Consider the following 19,265-nt stretch of genomic DNA (forward strand, 5'->3'; position numbering starts at 1 on the left):
ACACACAAAAATATTCAGAACCAGATTCCACTTTTATGTCCAGGTACTCCATCACACCAGTAGTGCTCATGGTTTCTTGAACTAGGCACTTTAATACCTCAATGCTTTTGCCTATCTGTTCCTTTTGAAATGCCCTTCTCCTTCTTTCTTTGCTCATCTAGTGAACTCTAACTGTCCTTCAATAGCTCAGATTAAGTGTGATCTCTACTGCCTCTCTCACCTCCAATACACTACCCTACACTACACTTCACACTACATCACACACACACACACTCACACACTTTCCCTGTTCCTAACCTCTAATGAGGCGTGCTTGGAAAAGAGGTAATGTGGTATAAAGTAACACTCTCATTAATGGTCTTATAGAATTCTAGCCTATCTCTATTATAGCCCTAATTTTACTGTATCATACTTTTTGTTTATGTGACTGCCATATTGGGTAGGTTGAGAGACGGCGGAAGACAAAGACTTCATCTTAGTCATGTTTTTCCTCCTAGTTCATAGTATAGTTCCTTGCATAGAGTAAGGGCTATATAAAAAATGAATGTATGAAGTAGCACACGAGGACAGGCATGTCCCCAGATGTCTTTTAAGATGTTTTGTGTTTAGTGGACTCCCTCTAACCTCACCTTCCCCATACAAAAAAAAAAAAAAAAAAAACACTTTGAAAGCCACTTCTATATAACACTTCTTTCTTAGAAAAAGAAATATAATTATTCTTTTTGTTTTCTGTTTCATCCATTTTTGAATTGGTTTATTTCTCACCTAAGCAAAATCAATAAACTTATCATTAACAAATATTTATTGGAAATACACTGCCCCTTGTCCTGGCAAATTTTAAGATAAATAATATGATTTTAGTAGGATAAATAATTTATTTTTACTTCATGTTCATATTGTAGTAAGAGTAGCAATGAGTACTGCTGAACTGCTTGCTGTAGCATTCCAAATGACTGCTGTCTCTAACCCAGTATCAAAAGATGTTAACTCTTGAGAAGTTTTCAGATTCTATTTTACAGCACTTTAGCATCTCATACCCTTTAAAAACATTATACAAATGTACATACATGAGAGTATTTCTTATAATGAAAATAATCGGGTTATTAATGATGTCTTGATGATAAATAAAATTTAATTATGGCACTCAAAGGAAATTTTATTTTGAACTATTTGGCAAACCTTATACTGTTCATTTAAGCTTTTGCCTTCTTTTGAGGTGTTAAGAAGCTAAGAATTAGTGTAAGACTACTTTTGATGCTTCCTTCAGAGTAACTAAAAGCTTGACTTCAGAGTCATATAAAAATGACACTTCTATTGAAAACTATCTTTTAAAAATTTCCATGAATGTCTTTTTATGGCTAATGCTTATCAAAGTTATGGTTGCTTCTCATGGAAATTACAAAGTTCTCATGTGTCTGAATTAATATTTTCAAAATTAAGAAATATACTAGTATCATCTTTGGTTATGTATACTCTAAAGCCTCATCATTCAAATATTATTAATACAGAATTGGTAATGCGTAGGACATGGTATGTCAAGTTGTATTAAATAAGTATGTATTTTAAAGTAATTTTTTCTTTCCAAAAAAATTTAGAGGTGTTCTATAGGAAGCACACTTTTTCTGGGAAAAAAAGCGAATAAGTAAAGTAACATCTATACTAAAAAGATTTTATTTGTTTTAGTCAATTCTAAATTTGTGAGAATAGTATGGGCTGAAATGAAGGTAACATCTGCTGTATAAGGTGAAGTTTTGTTAAGTAAATTAAACATATTAACACGTTTTAAACAAATATATATAAAGGGAACAATATATGATGGAAAAAACTTTTTTACCTTGTGTGAAAATCTTAAGTGCACATTGAAGTTGGGCCAAATGAAGATCTCTGTTTAATAATTCAAGTTACTGTGAGTACATGAAAGAATAAACTGTTTTCTATTAAAATTAAAAATAAACTCTGTTGCTTATACTAATCACTCAATTATATGAGGTTCTTCTGTTTTGTGTACTTATGAGGTTTAATATAAGAAGTTAAATGTAGATGGTCCTTGTTAAAAAAAAAAAAAAAAAAAGCCCAGCTATGTTAAAACCTAAGTTTTCCAAAGCAGTAAAGAGGTAAGCAGACAAACACTAAAGAGTTTCCACGTTTCCACTTCAATAGCATCTACTGCTGCTGGTGGGGGTGGAGGTGGAGAAATAGCTTTAGGATTTTTATCCAAATTAATACATCTTAGAATTAGAAATTCTGATGTAGTACAGATAAACAATTATTTCTGAGCTTCACGAGGCATTCTGGGCATGAGAATGGTCCCAAACTGTGGAATTTAGTACTAGAACAGAAATATAAATTTTACTGTAAAGAAATTTCACTGTAAAGTAGTACTACAAACTTACTTATTAAAGTATCAAATACTTTATAAGTTTACATTCTCAAAGAATTATTAATTTATTCACAATGTATTTTCAATTATTGGCTTTGCTTTTCAATAAGATCATTATTAGAGGGGTTTATCTAACTTTAAAGTCTTCTTTCTGCAGCACTATGTTGAGCGATATTAGAATTTTTTTTTTAAAGGATACAAAAGATTCCTGGGTTACACACTTAAGACCTAATGTAATGATCTAACTACATGCAGGTTTGCAAAGAACATGCTCACACACCCTTAATGAAAATGGCACTAAAGAAGACAATATATAGTATATATATTAATCCTTAGATTACAACTGTTAATCCAGGTATTAAAGAGTTTACATATCCCACAGTAGTTTGGCCTCCTGTACATAAGCTAGTTAAAGAATATCTACTACCATTGAAAATATGTCCTAAACTCTTGCTTGAATGCCATGGAAACAGACAGTAAAAGGAATATTAAGCCATCTTATGATATCTAGTTGCTCCATTAACTCAACTGTACTGTGATTGTTTTTGAGCCTTCTCAAAAGTTCAAGTTCAAGCATGTCAGGCTTGTTCTTCAAGCCTTTCAAGTTAGGACTTGTATTAAAAAACAGTGCCAAGCAAGAAGTTTAAGTAAACATAAAACCATCATAGAAACGACTAAAGGAGTTCAATTTGATTATAAATATCTTCCTCATCAACACATCAAGTAGTAAAACCAAAAATTTTCATTGGATTTATAGTTTATCTTGTTATGATTTCTTCTTTGACCTATAGTTTATTTGAAAGTATATATATTAATTTTCAAATATATGGGTTTGTTCTAGCTATTGTTTTTTTTTTAATCAATTTCTACATTAATTGCACTTTGGGCAGAAAACGTAATTCCAATCCTCTGAAATTTGTTGAAAATTTACTTTAGAGCCTAAAATATAGTCACTCTCTGTAAAGAAATGAATTCTATGGTGTAGTATTTTATGAGGTCAAAATTGTTGAGTCTTTAAATCTTACTGATATTTTTTAGTTGGCCTATTCCATCAGTTATAGAGAGAGATGTGCTATAATTTCTCACTATGATATGGACTACTTGTTTCTTTCTGTAGTTCTTTCAAAGTTAGTTCTGTCTGGTTCGAGAATATGTAATTAACTGGATGCAAGTTCAAAAGTTACTAAGGAATTTCCCACATTCCATTTTGGTTGATTTCATCTTCATGGTGTCATTTAACATGCTCCTCTACCCCTCAGTATTTCTTGTAAACTGGTAGTTATTATAACCAGTGGCTTGACTAGATCTCAAGTTTAATTCTTTGGCAAGTATACTTATGGTAGTCCTATATACTTGCTATTGCAATGTATCAGGAAGCACAAAATGCCTGACTGCCTTACTCTTAATTACATTAAGATTGATCACTACAGATCACTACAGTTAAGTATCAGCCTGATCCATTCATCTATTATAAAACCTTTTCACTAATGATTTTATCAGCCATGCTGACTGTTGCTAGATCCATTATTTCATTAGGGATTATGAAATGGTGAGTTTTCCAGTGATATCAGTCTATCTGTATTTCATAGCTAAAATTGTTCTATGGGGAAGAACTTTCCCTCACCAACTATTTAATTATCTTGAAATACATTTTATAAAGAAAAGTCAAGATGAGTACTTGATCTTTTTCCTTTATTTATCAATTTACACAATAATGAGTTGGTGTCCTAGCAACTTCAAAAGTCAATTATTTTGGTATTAACATTACAAAATCATGAATTTTTATATATTTGATGTGTTTCAAACCTTTTACAGATATTTATTCTTTTTTAATTATGTAAACATGCTCCACTGTCTCCAGCATTTAATGTTATAAAAGCATCTGATAGTGAAATCTTCCCTTTGTAGGTAACTTGCCTTTGAAATTTAAAAGTACTATAGGAATATGTCTAGGTTTGGATCTCATTCCATTCATCTTGCCAGGTACTTGTGAGTGCTTTTAATCTAAGACTCAAATCTTTCTCTGCCTCATATAAAATATCTTCTCTCTCTTTGGTAAATTATTTCCCTCTTTTTATTCTTATTTCTATAACCCTACTATAAATATAGTGAATCTCCTGACTTTATTCTTTATTTTTCCTCCCATAATTTTAACCTCTTCATCTTTTCACCTTGAATTCTAAAGAGAATTTTTCAAGTTTGTTTTCTAACTCATTAATTTGATGTTCTGCAATATACTATCAGTTGTTTATAATTTTAAAATTAGAAAATTATGTTTTTTCATATCCAAGAGATCTTTCCTATTCTCAAATGATTACGTTTTACTATTTTGGGGGGAAAAATTTCAAACCTACAGAAAAGTTGCAAATATAGTACAATAAAAACCCATATATTATTAATCTAGATTCACCCATATTAATATTTTGTCTCAGATCATTATTTTTGGTACTTGCTCTTGTTTAATTTATTAATAGAATGTCCAGTCAAATCACACTAAAAATACAGATTAGAAGTTTTTTTTTTAAAAAACTTTTGTTTCTGTGCTAAGTTTGTTTTACAGAAGGTCATTTGCTCTGATGCTAGGATCAGTCCCTTTTTCTTTTCTTGATCAGTTTATTTTATTTTATTTTATTTATTTATTTACAAAATTTAAGGAGGTGTTCATTTTCAGGTTCATGCATAACATTGTGAGTGTCCACTTATGAATCAGGCATCTATTGCCAAAATTTAAGGAGACACTAACTCTGGGGTTTAAACAAGTGCCATGTTTACACTTGCATTACCCTGAGAGTTAGTGGCTCCTTAAATTATGCACCCTAGTTGCTTCTCTTGCCTCACCCTAGTCCTGGCCCTGCTGTGCATGCTGTTGTGGGTCTTTTCTTTTTCTTTCTTTCTTTTTTTTTGTTTGTTTCTTATTATTATGGAGTGAAATTTATCCAATACTGGGAACTGAGAAGGCTTCTGTCATAGTTTGTATGAATCTGTTCAAATGCTCTAAATATATTCCTCTTCTTCATGCAGTAAAGGGTGAGCTAATCAGTGCTTCGTTCACATTTATCATCAGTAATGTACCCTAAAGTGATCCTGCCAATATACATCAATAACACTCAATTTACCATTTATTGCTAACTCCTTAGCCTTCATAAAGCTTTTAGCAAACATGCCAAACTGAGTCATTAACGTGCTCAAATTATTTACCTTATTCAGGCTCTTTTTCTATGTGGTGGCACTTTTTTTCCCAATCCTCAACTGGAAAACTGTAACAGGCACCTATTTAGTTACTCAGGAATATAGTGATATAAAAGACCAACCTTTCAAAATCACCCCTAATTACTCTACAAAATTTGTTTCAAAAGGCAAGCACCCTAATCATGGTTTGTTTCTTTAAGCAAAATGTAACATTTTCTCTCTTCCACTGAATACAGTCAGAAAAATCAAGAGGCAAATTCTGCAACTGAGCAGAAAGAAGTCTAGAAACAGTACGGTAGAATGCAAAAACAAAAACCAAAAACCACAAACAAAAAACCCAAGCTATCAAAAGTTGAATAGTATTCCCTTCAAAATCAGTTTACTACGTTAATACAATGTTGTCTGAAAAGGCACGGTAGTTTTCAGAGCATAGCATTACTGGTGAGGTTACTGAGAAACTTTTTTTTTTGGCACCTACAATGTCAATTCTAAAATATATTTGGACATGTGCACTGTAGGGCCTTGACTAGGGCAAGGCAAGAGAGGCTCCTGGGGCACAAAATTTAAGGAGACACCTCTTCACAGGGGGTGCAAATGAAGACTCTGCATCTGCACCACCCTAAAAGTGAATGCCTCCTTAAATCTTATGCTCTAGGCACTGCCTTGCCTTGTCTCTAATCTCAGCCTTGGTGCACAAATGGGGCAAATCTGACAAATGCACAGTAGCAGTAACCCACTTAAAAGCCCTTTGCAGTCTGAAAGAACCAGCTGTATCTTCTACCTACAGTTCTGCAAAAATTTCCTTGTGTTTTCGTAACAAGTTATCCTTTTTGCTTAAGAAAAAAAAAATTCAACAAAATGGCTTGTTTCTATTAGTCATAACCAAAAGAATAATAACCAATAGAACAGGTGATACATACAGCTGTGCCCTATTTATTCTGTATTATTGAGGAACAGGGTATTCTGGTAAGGTATTCCAGTAAATAAAAACTTTACAGGTAAGTTAAGCTTACCCTTATCTCACCCTCTGCAAGCTGTCACTGAATGCAGTTTAGCATTTTATTTTATAAGGTATTGTATTCAATTAAATTTTGATCTTCATCTTTTAATGATTTTCTTTGGAAGATGTGAGGCATTTTCAACTTACATGTGAGGAAATTAATAGTTTGGTTGTGTGCTTATTGTATTTCAGCATGAATGGCCCATAGGCACCATTCTGCACAGTTTTGCACAGACAGAAATGGAGGTAAAGAACTTTCTAGAAGGAGGCCTTTATGTATAAAGGGTATGAAAAGGGTGTTTGCTTTGTGGTTTGAAATTGCTGGTAGAATCAATCAAGGGGACTACTGTGTGTAACTCTGACTTTGGTTTACCCTGGGCTTCTCACAGTTTCTGCAATCTGTACTCAAAAACATCCAAGTATAAAACTTGGGTCTCTACCAGCGCTTTCTAGAAAGAGGTAACAATATGAGTGAGGGCTTGAGTCACTTAGCTGGGTCTTGAGATATGAATGAGGTTTCCACTTTTAGAGATGGAGTAAGTGGACAGAAGTATCATGGTCAATCGCTGGAGCTGTACTAATCAGGATCTTTGAGTGAGCCCTTCTCCATGTGACCAGGCTCATTTCATCATCGAATGTGCAGGGAGACTCCTCTCCATGTTATCATAAGCGTAAGTGTAATTCTTTTGAATTCTTTATTGTCATTGATAGTTGGCTGTTAATACTGTGATTTTTATGGAATTGGGTATACAGTGCTTAATATATACCTTTGCAGATGTATTTGGCAACAATTTCACTTATGTTCCTAAGCTCTTATAACCTGACTTGCATTTTATACTAAATTGCATGAATCATATCTAGGAGTTCAGACTTATATACTTATTAACTCATATTCACAGTCAGTAAATGGTGGTCAGCCACCACTGAGCCTAATTTACCATTTTATTTTATTGCATGCTTGTGCTTTGAATGTCAGGTTACTTCCCTAAATATTGGTCTTTTGTCCTAAGCTGTCTTAAAAAGTTTCATGGTCTCCTCATTTTACAAATGCAGAAATCAATGGTCTGAAGTGAGGGTATGTCGATCTATAACAACGAGGGGTCCTTAACTGCCTTTAGGGGGGTAGTTTGAATTTAATTTACAATACTGTAAATATTGTAAATAAAATTATCTCTTTGTTTTAAATCCTGGTCTTGGTTCTTTTTCATAAATTTTCTTAAAAATAAGTAGTTTCAGGTGACAGGTGGGGGAAATTAATCATCTGGCTAAGCACTTGTTCTATGACACTGAATAGCCTCTGCAGTCAATTGCCATTGAGTGCAGTTTGGCATTTTGTTATCTAAAACAACTGTGATGTAAATATCCTTTTATTATTCAACTAAAATTTGAGTCCGGTTTTTTTTTCAAAAGCTTTATTTGAACTGTTGCCTCCTTTTCAGTTTACAAATAAGGAGAATAACTGACCAAGAAGCATACCTTTTTAAGCATCAGAACTCTAATTTTAATGGAAATATTTTTATGACACTTTCCTGCCTTCCTAAACAGAATATTGTATACAAAGCATAATAAGACTCTCATGTTGACTCAAGGTTGCCAAAATGGTCAATTATTTTACTAAACTTTAATACTGCAAAGTCTTCAGGACTACTTGGATATATATACAGGTCTACTCCTACGATGAATAAGCCCCATGCCACTGTGCTTTCTCAGCTGTCATTTATCATCTTTTATCATTGTCAGTATGCCATTGATTCTAACCTTCTTCCTTATCTCATACCTAATTGTGTAGTTAGTAGCTTCCAGTTTCTTTTTTTTCTTTTTTGGTTTGGCGATGGTCCACTTTTTTTTTTTTTCAAATGAAATCTTACATAAATATAAAAAATAAAAAGATTCGTGCTATGGAAGTGGAACAGTGGGCCTAGTGACCTGCTGCTAAGCCTCTATACCTGGTTTCCAGTGCATAACACTGAGGTGTCTGATGGAACCCCAGGCCACCCCCAAACTAATACCACTTGTCAAACCTAAGAGTGACTTCTTCTATTCTGAAGGATGAATTTTTGGGGGGAAATGTCATCTGGTATCTTGCACAAAAGGCAACAACAAAAAAGATCCATGATCTCATTACTCAGTAACCTCTGAGTATAACAAACAAAAAGAAAAGAAAAACATTTATAAAGTTCAAAAAATTAAACAACATAGAAAGGTAAAAAAGGAAAAGAAATGGCTTCTTCAATCTTGTGCGTACCTGCCATTACACCAAGACCTTTCTCCTCAAAGGTAACCACTATTAAGTTACTTGTGATTCCTTCCATAAGGTATATGAGCGTGTATGTGTGTCTATATATATATGTGTGAATAAAGCCTTTTAAATAAAATTTTATGCATACAGAAGCTATCATACTATACTCTGTTATGCACTTTGTTTTTTCATTTAATAATATATCAGCAATCTTTTTTTAAATTAATCTTTGACAGTTGTGTTTCACATAGTTGAGTTATCCAAACTAACTTCCAGATCAGCAGATTACTGTGGATATGACTGATTGTGTTTCTACTGTCTGTGTCTGAACATGATGAGGCATTTTCTAAGAGAAGCATGGTGGTAAAATGCTCAGCTTTCTCCATAAACATCATTTATTCCACAATGTGTCTACAATGGAACACTATCCTCAAAATAATATAAAAAATAGCTATGTTATACTTTACTACAACAGAACCTAATCACCGTGTGTAACCATGTTTCTATGGAAAAAAGAATTTAGAGTTCCAACTTGGAACTGGAAATACCTCTCTAGACATAGAACAGCACAATGGGAAACGTGGGTTTTAGACTCAAAAGACCTCAATTTTAATCCTGGCACTGTCAATACTAGTTTTATCACTTTGAGCAAGTTACTTAACTAAAGTTCAGTTTCTCATATGTAAAAAGGAGATAATGGTATGTATTTCTTAGGCTGTTCTGATCAAATGAAGTAATAGAACATTGCCTGGCACACAATAAAGTACTGTTAAGTCCCTTTCCATTCCCCTATAAAGGGATTAGGATTTCGTGATTAGCTTCAAACTCCAATGGACTACAGAAGGGGGATGGGTCAGGGAGTAGGCAACGGAGCAGAGATTCAGGGAAACAAGGGACAGGTGTAGGCATTCTTGATGGTTAGAATGGATAAAGCTCCTACATAGCTTCTTGATTCTGACTAATGCCTCAGTTACTGTCTTTATTTTTGCTCTCATGGGTATAGGAATTGACCCTCTCCTTTGCTTTATATTTCTATCTGCTGCTTTCATTTATAGACCCCACCTCCACTTTTCCTAGACAATAGCAAGACAGAATTTAGTCCTAATTGCTCCTCCTAAAGTTTCACACAGTTAAAAAACAGCTGGTATAAAAACACACCTGTAGACTGACTTCTAGAATGGCAGAGTGAGGACCTCAGTGAACTCACTCACTCTCCCTCTAAAACAACGAAAATAAAAGCAAACAAATAAACTATTTCAGAACTCTGGCATTTAATGAAAGACACAGAATGAACTATAAAAACCAAGAGGAACTACTGAACCTTGATGCCCTTGAGAAAAGCAGCAGCCCAGGCACCTGAGGTGGAATATGGTCCAGATAGCGCATAATTAATGGAAATGCCAGTTCCAATCCTGTCTACTGGCTGGGGAACCCATGATCTTTATCCCTCTGAGGTCAAGTTCATTTCATTTCCCCCCTAACTACCTGTGAGAATTAAATAATGTAATATGGTGACAACACCAACAACAAAAGACTCATGAGTATGGTCATGAGTTATTTACCTAAAAAAACTTGCTAAATCCAACATCTCTACCTTACACATGAAAGATATACTATTTGCAGTCAAACCATTTAAAAGCTTTAGACTTTGTCTCAACACTGTGCTTTACCTTTCTGTTAAGTTATTATCCATTAATATTTCTAAAAAATAATGACAATAAGGCCAAAATTGTAATCTGACATAAACCAAAATGACAATACTGATATTCTTCGGCAAAGCATTTCTCTGCACTGAGCCTCAATCTTTCTAGTACATTTATCAAAAGATGATTTCTACTTCTTCCTCTGTATTAGAGTAAGCTGTTTCTCATGCCTAGATGTTTTAAAGTATCCTTTCTTCAAAGCACCAATGCTACAATCACAATGCCTTTCTTCCTCTGATTTCAAGACAGCATTTTAAAAACAAATCTTAACCCAAACTATCCAATCCATACTGTACCATAGATTTATAGACTCCCAAACGTATATACAATGTTGCAGTATAATGGATTTACTTATATTTTACTTTTATATCATCAAAAATAGCTAATAATGACTTTTCTTAATTTGAATTAAATTGCATGGGGAAAACAAGCAAACACTAATACATGTTTTACTAAGATTAAACTCCTACCTTAGGAGAAGTGGAGAGATCTCTTCCTGCAGACACAACTGTGTTCTCATTTACTCCTCCTGTCTTTGGTGAGATGGCTGGTGGGGCTGGGGCTTTTCTTTTTACTCTCCTTTCAGTTTCCAGTTCTTGAACTGGACTTATCAAATTATTTGGAGGAGGAGTTGGTTTAGGTTCATAAAAAGGATTTGATCTAAATGAAAGAAGAATTATTGTTAAATGTCTTTATAAAAGTAGTTTACTCCCAATTAAAATACTATAATATTTTCATTTATAAAACTAGAACATGCTGAAAACGATAAGGAAAAACCCAAACCAATGATAACTTACAATCTGGAAATAGGCACTCTCAATCTTTTGTTTTGTTAATCATTAACAATAAAACTTTCCCCTTTAAAAAGTATTTTTAAATCTTTAAAATACAAAGTCATACTCAGCTCTGCTATATACAGACCCTTGGGAAAATGTTTGTAATAAGAGTAAATCCTACATATTCTCCACACCCACAGAAAAGGAAATAAGATGAGAAAACATTGATTTTTTTTTTTTTTTATGCTCCCTCACCAAACTTTTTTTTTCTTGAATTTCTTCTCTTCCTCTGTGTTAAATTCCCTTCCCATTAGGGACCATCTTTTAGAAGTTCATTCAGTGAGGTTCCTTTAATAGCAAATTCTTCCAGGCATTGAAAATGTCTTCATTTCAGCCTCATACTTAAATGACAGTTTAGCTGGGTAGTTTATTCTAGTTGTTAGTTAACTCATCTCAGCACTTTGAACTATTAGCCCCCTGTTGGCTTAATATTGCTCTTTTGTAAGTCATCTTTTGTCTCTGGTTGCTGCTAAGATTAAGATCTCTTTATTTCTGGTTTTGAGCAATCTTACTAGAAAATGTCTAAGTGTGTATTTCTTTTAAATTTATCCTGTTTCAGAGTCCTTGAATGTCCTGTGTCTGGAGATTCATGTGTTTCACTAGTTCTGAAAAATTATCAGCCATTATATCTTTGATAGCCTCTTCTTTATTTTCTCTATTCTCTTCTCTAGAAAATCATATTAAATATATGTTGAATTACCTCTCTCCTTCATATTTTTACAAGTTTTTATTCCTCCTGTACTACATTCTAGATAATTCCTTCACATCTATAATCCAGTTAACTTCTTCACTTTTCATTTGTGTCTAATTTAATGTTCAATTCTCCATGAATTTTAAATTTCATAAGCATATTTCTTCATACGGCTGTGTGTATAATACCTTAGGTACAAAAGATCTGACTCATTAATCATTTATACATATTTATTTTATAGTCTCTATCTGATAAATCTATCATCTGAATTCCTTGGACTTATAATCCTTGTGTTTCTTTTGTCTCCTGACTCTTTCTCTTAGTAAACTATTTCCTTGTGTATTTTGTAATTCTAGATTGTGAGTTCAGGACTTGATCTGAGGAAACCTTGTGTAGTTGCTGGGAGTCCCTCTGTTCAGAGTGTTTCATGCTTGCATTTGCCAAGCAGTTTAGGAGCCACTTTGTTTCTTACTTTCTTGGCTTGCGGGTTCCCAGATCATCCTGCCAGCATAACGTCAAATCCACATGAAGGTAGGCCTATGCTTATAACTTCTTAGGGATGTCTTTTTTTTCTCTACCTGAGTCTAGCCCAGGCAGAAAATCTTCCTTGTTAACTCCCTTTATGAGTAGATATTTTTCTAGTTACTTATCCGTAAACACAAGTATCTGGTGTTTATGATGATTATTCTTTCTGTTACACAGTAATAACTTTTATTCTGGCTATTATTTGTTTGTTGCATTTTTTTCCCCAACACCAGTCTGTTCCCTAAAATTCAGTATCTTTATGCACAGTAACAAGAGAATTTCTGAGTCTGCAAAGCTAAGAACCAGATCACCCAAACATAATAATTATACCAAGGGAACTCCACTTAGTTATATAAAGTCTGTACTGGTGATAGCCTTCTGTGTTCAGTTATGCATGTTCTTTTAACTGTAACAGTACCAGATTCATTTAGAACCAATAACGAAGTATCTACATCTCTGCCTAAAGTCAGTCAGCTCTCACAAGACTCAGGGGACCAAGTGTATCTAGACCAAATATACCATACTTGTGATGTCACTCTCACTCTGTACTCATTTCAACAGTTAGTGTCTTGTGACTCCTTCCCATTGAGCTGGGGATATAGCCTCAGAATCCCTCTCACCTCTGCTCAGGCCTTGCAGAGTTATTTTGCAAACTCTAAGAGTAGTTCAAAGGGAGGTAAAAATAAAGAAATGGGCTAAAAAAGTTTTTTTAACTCTAAAACTTAGAAAAGAAAAACATCTCCCCTCTCCCCCTCAAAACTTACTATTTGCTAACTGATGTTAAATGTTTCAGGACTGAACAAACCCACTACAATCTAACTGAATTAATTGAATCATGTGAACTATTTGGGTGATATTTTAAAAAATTATTCCTGGTTACACCTCTCTATAACAAATTTCCACAGTAGTTTGTAAAGACGGTAGCTGCTACAATATTCATTATTAATTTGTCATATAAGTATGGTTAGTTTTTAAAAAAAAACTTAGAAGTGTTAGAGGATAGATATTTCTCTTACAAAAGGATCTGTGCTTAACAGAGAAAAAAATGACAGAATTCCTTATACAGGCAATTTTTTCAGTGCGCTTTATATAATTGAATTTACAGTACTAAGTTGCATGAAACTTTTATAAAACTTATCTAGCATGTATAACAAAGATATCTAGATACCGTCCTTTTTCTTCATGTCTTCCTGCCTCCCTCTAACCACTTGAATATTGGTATTCTTTGTATATTGAAGGTAAATGCAAGTAGAACAGCTCAGATAAACTAATTTCCAAAGTTGGTTCCTCAGGCTCATAATACTAGAAACATAACAAAATGGACATTTTCTTGAAACAATCAGAGCTGTGTTTCTCAATCCATTTTACAGTATGACATGTAGTAAAAATGAAATTTGTATGCTATGCTAGAGTGAACACAGGAAGCTGCTGGAAATTGAAGGTACCAAGGACTCCAGCTGCCCCAGACCATGCCTGACAGCCAAGAATACTAGGGGAATCAGTATCTCTGCAGGCCTGCAAGCCACCTGTGAGAGAACAGTGTTCTAGGCACCACTGGTTAGGTACTAAATCATAATAAGGACAAGAAGCCTCTACTTACAAGGGCTTTAAATGATCCTCCATCTAGATCAGAGATTTCTAACTAAAACTTAATTTCCTACTCTCTAAGAGTGAACCGGATATACTTCCATGTATATGAAATATCCAAAATAGTCAAATCCATATAGACAGAAGGTAAATTAGTAGTTTTCAGGAGATGGGGAAAAAGATTAATTGGAACTAACTGCTAATATATATGGGATTTCTTTTTGGGGTGACAAAAATGTTCTGAAATTAGAGAGTGATAATGGTTGCACAACACAGTGAACAAACTAAAAACCACTGAAGTGTACACTTTACAGTGTGGCATTTTATGTCATGTGACATGTATCTCAATTTAAAAAGTGCTATTTTAAAAAGAGTAAATAGGAATAGTACATACGTGTGATTATGAACAGTACTCCCTTCTCTGTAATGACAAGAATTATATAATATCTGATAAATACATTAAAAAAATACTTAAACAGTAAGAAACAATTATTTAAGGAATTAGCATAATTTCCACATTCTGTTATCATCTATGATCTGAATAATCTGTTTCAAGGCTTCTTACATCACTCTGAATAAACAAGAATTATTTTTATTCTTATACTGTACACTTGAGTAATAGATTAGTTATATCATTAACTCACTGTGAACTAAAAACTCATCAGTTATGTTAAATGGAAAACTGGACAGAATAACTTTAAATGACATTATTCGTTGTTTAAAAATATAATTAATCCAAGAAAAAGAATTATAGAAAGAAAAACTAAAGTTGATTAGAAACAGTACTAGCAAACATAGTGAAGCAAGGGTGGAACAAAATCTGTAGTCTTTTCCTCTCAATTTGAAAACTTATTTTTCTCTGAAAAAACAATTCAAATGTACTAAAATGAGTGTGTAGCTTCCCTGAATAAACTTCAATGACAATTTCCCTTGAGAAACTGACACACAACCATACTAGAAATGATTTCATGCTGGACCTCAAAAGTCACTTTATAAATGTTTTGAAAAATATTACTGCCCTATTAGTTTTCATTTTTGCTACATAACCAGAATGGCTGAACTAACCCCCAAACACGAGAAAGCTGAGCAAACCATACAGTTGCTAAGTGTAAAGGACATGTGCTAAAAGCCCTGAAGGGTGTATACTTTCTCCTCAGAGCTCATGGATAATGCTGAGCTTCTGAAGGTTGTTTTAGAACATCAAAGAACACAGCACTATTTATTTGTGAGAGTTTTATGTCAGAGGATCCAGGAAGAGTTTGGTAATGGAAGATGAGTCATATAGGCTTTTCACTTGATGAAAGGTCATAAGTTTATTACTAAAGTAAGAATAAATTCTGGAAGATTTCTGCTACTTAAGTTGGACCTACAAACTTTTGGAGAAAAAGATGAGAAATACCAAGTGAGTAATTAACACAGAGTTCTTTCTGGACATTAGCTGATGAGCAATCTTTAGAATTTATGGATGTGTTCCTTCAAAAAAGCTGAGTGTTTATAGACTACCTCTGGTAACCTCAGATGATTGAGCAGTTTAGAATGCTCTTTATTCATGGGAAACTTTGTAAAGGCTATGACTTTCATGTGGAAAAAAGAATGGCCAAAAGGAAACACCTAGTCATTCTGATTTTAGTTTTTATTAAGGCATTTTAAAAGTTTAAGCAAACATTGGATGTCTCTTTAATTTGTTAATAGGAGAGAGGAGGGTGTGTGTATGTTGTGTAATATTCATGCATCTTGGAATGACTGAATGCTTGTATTTAAAGTTTGCATTTACATTCAAATACTCTAGGTGTGTGGCTATTACTCAGCACCTACACCACCCACGAGAAATTTTATTTTGATCACACATTAGCTATTTCAAAGAAAACAAATATACATGGATAGATCTAGAAACTGTCATACAGAGTGAAGTCAGAAAGAGAAAAACAAATATCGTATATTAACGCATATATGTGGAACCTAGAAAAATGGTACAGATGAACCGGTTTGCAGGGCAGAAATTGAGACACAGATGTAGAGAACAGACGTACGGACTCCAAGCGGGGAAAGTGGCGGGGGGGGGGGGTGGGGGTGGGGGTGGTGGTGTGATGAATTGGGTGATTGGGATTGACATGTATACACTGATGTGTATAAAATGGATGACTAATAAGAACCTGCTGTATAAAAAAATAAATAAAATAAAATTCAAAAATTCAAAAAAAAAAAGAAAACAAATATAAGAACTTTAGCAAGAGGAGAGCAAACTTTTTCAACCCCTGTATAGTTTTTAATTAGTATTGAGATCTCAACCTGGGTTTGGAATCAGATGATTATTATGATGTAATTCCCATACTTATAGGAGGTTAGAATGTTTTTAGGTTTTATCAAAACCTAGCCATGCCCATGGAAGCATGTAGCACATGTGAGAGTAATTAGCCATGTGTTGTAAAATGAGGAAAGGTTGAAAAATGCAGTTCCAGAGCAGCAGAAAACAAATCAACTACCTCATTCTTTCAAACAAGTCTTTCAAATATTTGAACTTGGTTATTATAGTTCCCTTAAACCATCTCTTTTCTAAGTCAAATAGTACCTATGCCCTCAATCACTGCTCATTTGATGTGGTTTCTGGACATTTTAATGACTCTCTTGCTCTACTCTGTTAACGCTCTGAATCATCAATCCCCCTTGTAAAGTGCAGTACCTAGAACTAAAATACTGCTCAAAATGGGAGTTGACCAATGCACAGGAGAGGGAGGACATTTCTCCCTTCACACAAAGCAACTGCTCCTAACTTTCATACATCAAAGGAGCCTTTTTATTATTCCCCTCTCAACCCATACATTCCATATTTTGAAAGATTTTCCTGCTACACTGCATTTTGAAAGAAATAACTATTTTCCCCAAGATCTAAATAATGTTAATATGATAAAATTCAGTATTTCCAAGGAAAGCAATGGCCCATATAGCCTCACTGCAAGTAAATATATAATTATTATTTAGCTTTTAAAAAATGTTAAATATTCTGTAGATCTCCCCTGTTCCACATCAATTATTTTCAACAAACAGACCTAAAAGCCCAAGAATTCCAGGCTAGGAATCACTCATGTGACACAGTATTTCTGTCAATAAAGTTAAACATTGCTGTGGTTTTCTTTTTTTTTTTTTAACAGCTTTATGTACATATAATACAGTAAATGGCACATATTTAAAAAGTATAACTTGATGAGTTTTCTACATATGTATACAAGCGTGAAACCATCAGCACGATCAAGACTACAAACATTTCCAGTTCTCCAAAAGTTTCCTTGTATCCCTTTTAATCCGTATCTCCCTCCACCTCCAATCTCAGGCGACTATGCATCTGCCTTCTCTCGATACAGATTGTATTTTCTAGAGTTTTAGATAAAGGATAGCATACAGTATATGCTCTTTTTTGGTCTGGCTTCTTTCACTCAGCATAATAATTTTTAGATTGATCCATGCAGTTATATGTATCCATAGTTTGTTCTTTATTACTGAGTAGTATTCCACTGTATGTATATACCACAATTTGCTTATCTATTTTCCTATTGATGGACACTGGGGTTATTCCCGTATCTTGCTATTATGATAAATAAAGCTGTTAAAATATTCATGCACAAATCTTTTTGTGGACATACGCTTTGATTTCTCTTGGGTAAATACCTAGAATTAGAACAGCTAGGTCGACAGGTATATGTTTAACTTTTTAAGAAACTGCCAAATTGTTTTCTAAAATAGTTCACCATTTAGAACTTTGAGAGTTCTGAGAGTACCAGTGGCTCCATGTCCCTGAGAGTATTTGGTGTAGTAAGTCTTTTAAATTTTAGCAATTCAAGTTGGTGTGTAGTGATATCTTATATGGTTTTAATTTGCATTTCCTTGATGACTAAGTTGTTGGGCACCTTTTTGTGTACACATTGGCCATTCTTCTATCTTCTTTTGTGAAATGTCTGTTCAAATCTTTTCCCTCTTTAAAAAAGATAGTTTGTCATTATTAAGAGTTCTTTACATATTCTTGATAGAAGTCTTGCCAGATAGGAGTTTTGCAAAGAATTTTAGCCAAACTGTGGCATGCCTTTTCATTTTCATAAGTGTCTTTTAAACAGAAAAAGGTTTAATTTTGAAGAAGTCCAAATTATAATTATTTTCCTTTGACTCTGTTTTTTGCATTCTGTTCAAGAAATTTTTGCCTAACCCAAGTTCATTAAGATTTTTCTCCTATGCTTCCTTCTAAAAGTTCCAGTGTTTTAGTTTTCACTTTTAGGTGTATGATCTATTTTTAGCTAAATTTTGCATTTGTTATGAGGTAAGGACTGTAGTTCTTCTTTTCTGGAGGGGTGGGGGGATATAGACCTTTAGTTGTTCTGGCACCATTTGTTGTAAAGATTATCCTTGCCTGACTTCCTGTGCTACTTTTGTCAAAAATCAATTGGCAATATATGTGTGGATCTACTTCTAGACTTTCATATTCTCTTTCATTTAACTATATGTTTACTTTAAGCCAATACCATGATGTCTTGGTTAATGAGTCTTGAAACTGGATAGCATAAGTCCTCCAACTTTGTTCTTTTTCAAAACGGTTTTGGCTATTCTAGGTCCACTGTATTTCTATATACATTTTAGAATTAGCTTTATCAATTATTACCAAAAAAATACTCCAAAATTTTGATTGGGATAGCACTGAATCTACAGATCAATTTGAATCCATGGCCATAATATTTCTTTCCATTGTTTTCTTTCAACAACCTTTTGCTGTTTTCAGCATACAGGTATTGCATTGCACATCTTTGTTCAAATTTATCCTTGCGTTTCAGTTTGTTTGTTTGTTTTTTGGATGCTTTTGTATATAGTATTTTAGAATTTTCTATTTCTGATAGTTAATTGTTACCATTGAGAAATACATCTGAATTTGTATACTGATCTTGTATCCTGTAACTTTGCTAAATTTACTTTTTAGTTCTAGTAGACTTTTTAGAGATTCCTTATGATTTTCTACATAAACAATTATGTCATCTGTGAAAAAAAGATAATATTGTATATCTTCAAATAACATGTATAAGAAGCTTAAAGTAGTATTTTTCAATTTCCCCATGCTCAGCCTTTGTATGACTACTG

At 33.6% G+C, this 19,265-nt stretch overlaps 1 protein-coding gene across 13 annotated transcripts in view; it reads right to left on the minus strand.

Moving 5' to 3' along the window:
- The window catches only part of EHBP1 (EH domain binding protein 1), a 333,981-nt gene that overhangs the window by 159,773 nt on the left and 154,943 nt on the right, over positions 1-19,265 (minus strand). For 7 of the 13 annotated variants that reach the window (XM_082358000.1, XM_082358006.1, XM_082358005.1 and 4 more), the window contains one exon: positions 10,982-11,171. In XM_082358000.1, the coding sequence (XP_082214126.1) occupies positions 10,982-11,171 (190 nt within the window). Of the gene's footprint in view, positions 1-10,981; positions 11,172-14,544; positions 14,572-19,265 lie in introns of all 13 variants that reach the window. The other 6 variants (XM_082358003.1, XM_082358004.1, XM_082357997.1 and 3 more) reach the window with 1 other exon arrangement.

The sequence above is a fragment of the Balaenoptera borealis genome (genome assembly GCF_965194805.1).
Source record: "Balaenoptera borealis genome assembly, chromosome: 15".
NCBI lineage: Eukaryota > Metazoa > Chordata > Mammalia > Artiodactyla > Balaenopteridae > Balaenoptera > Balaenoptera borealis.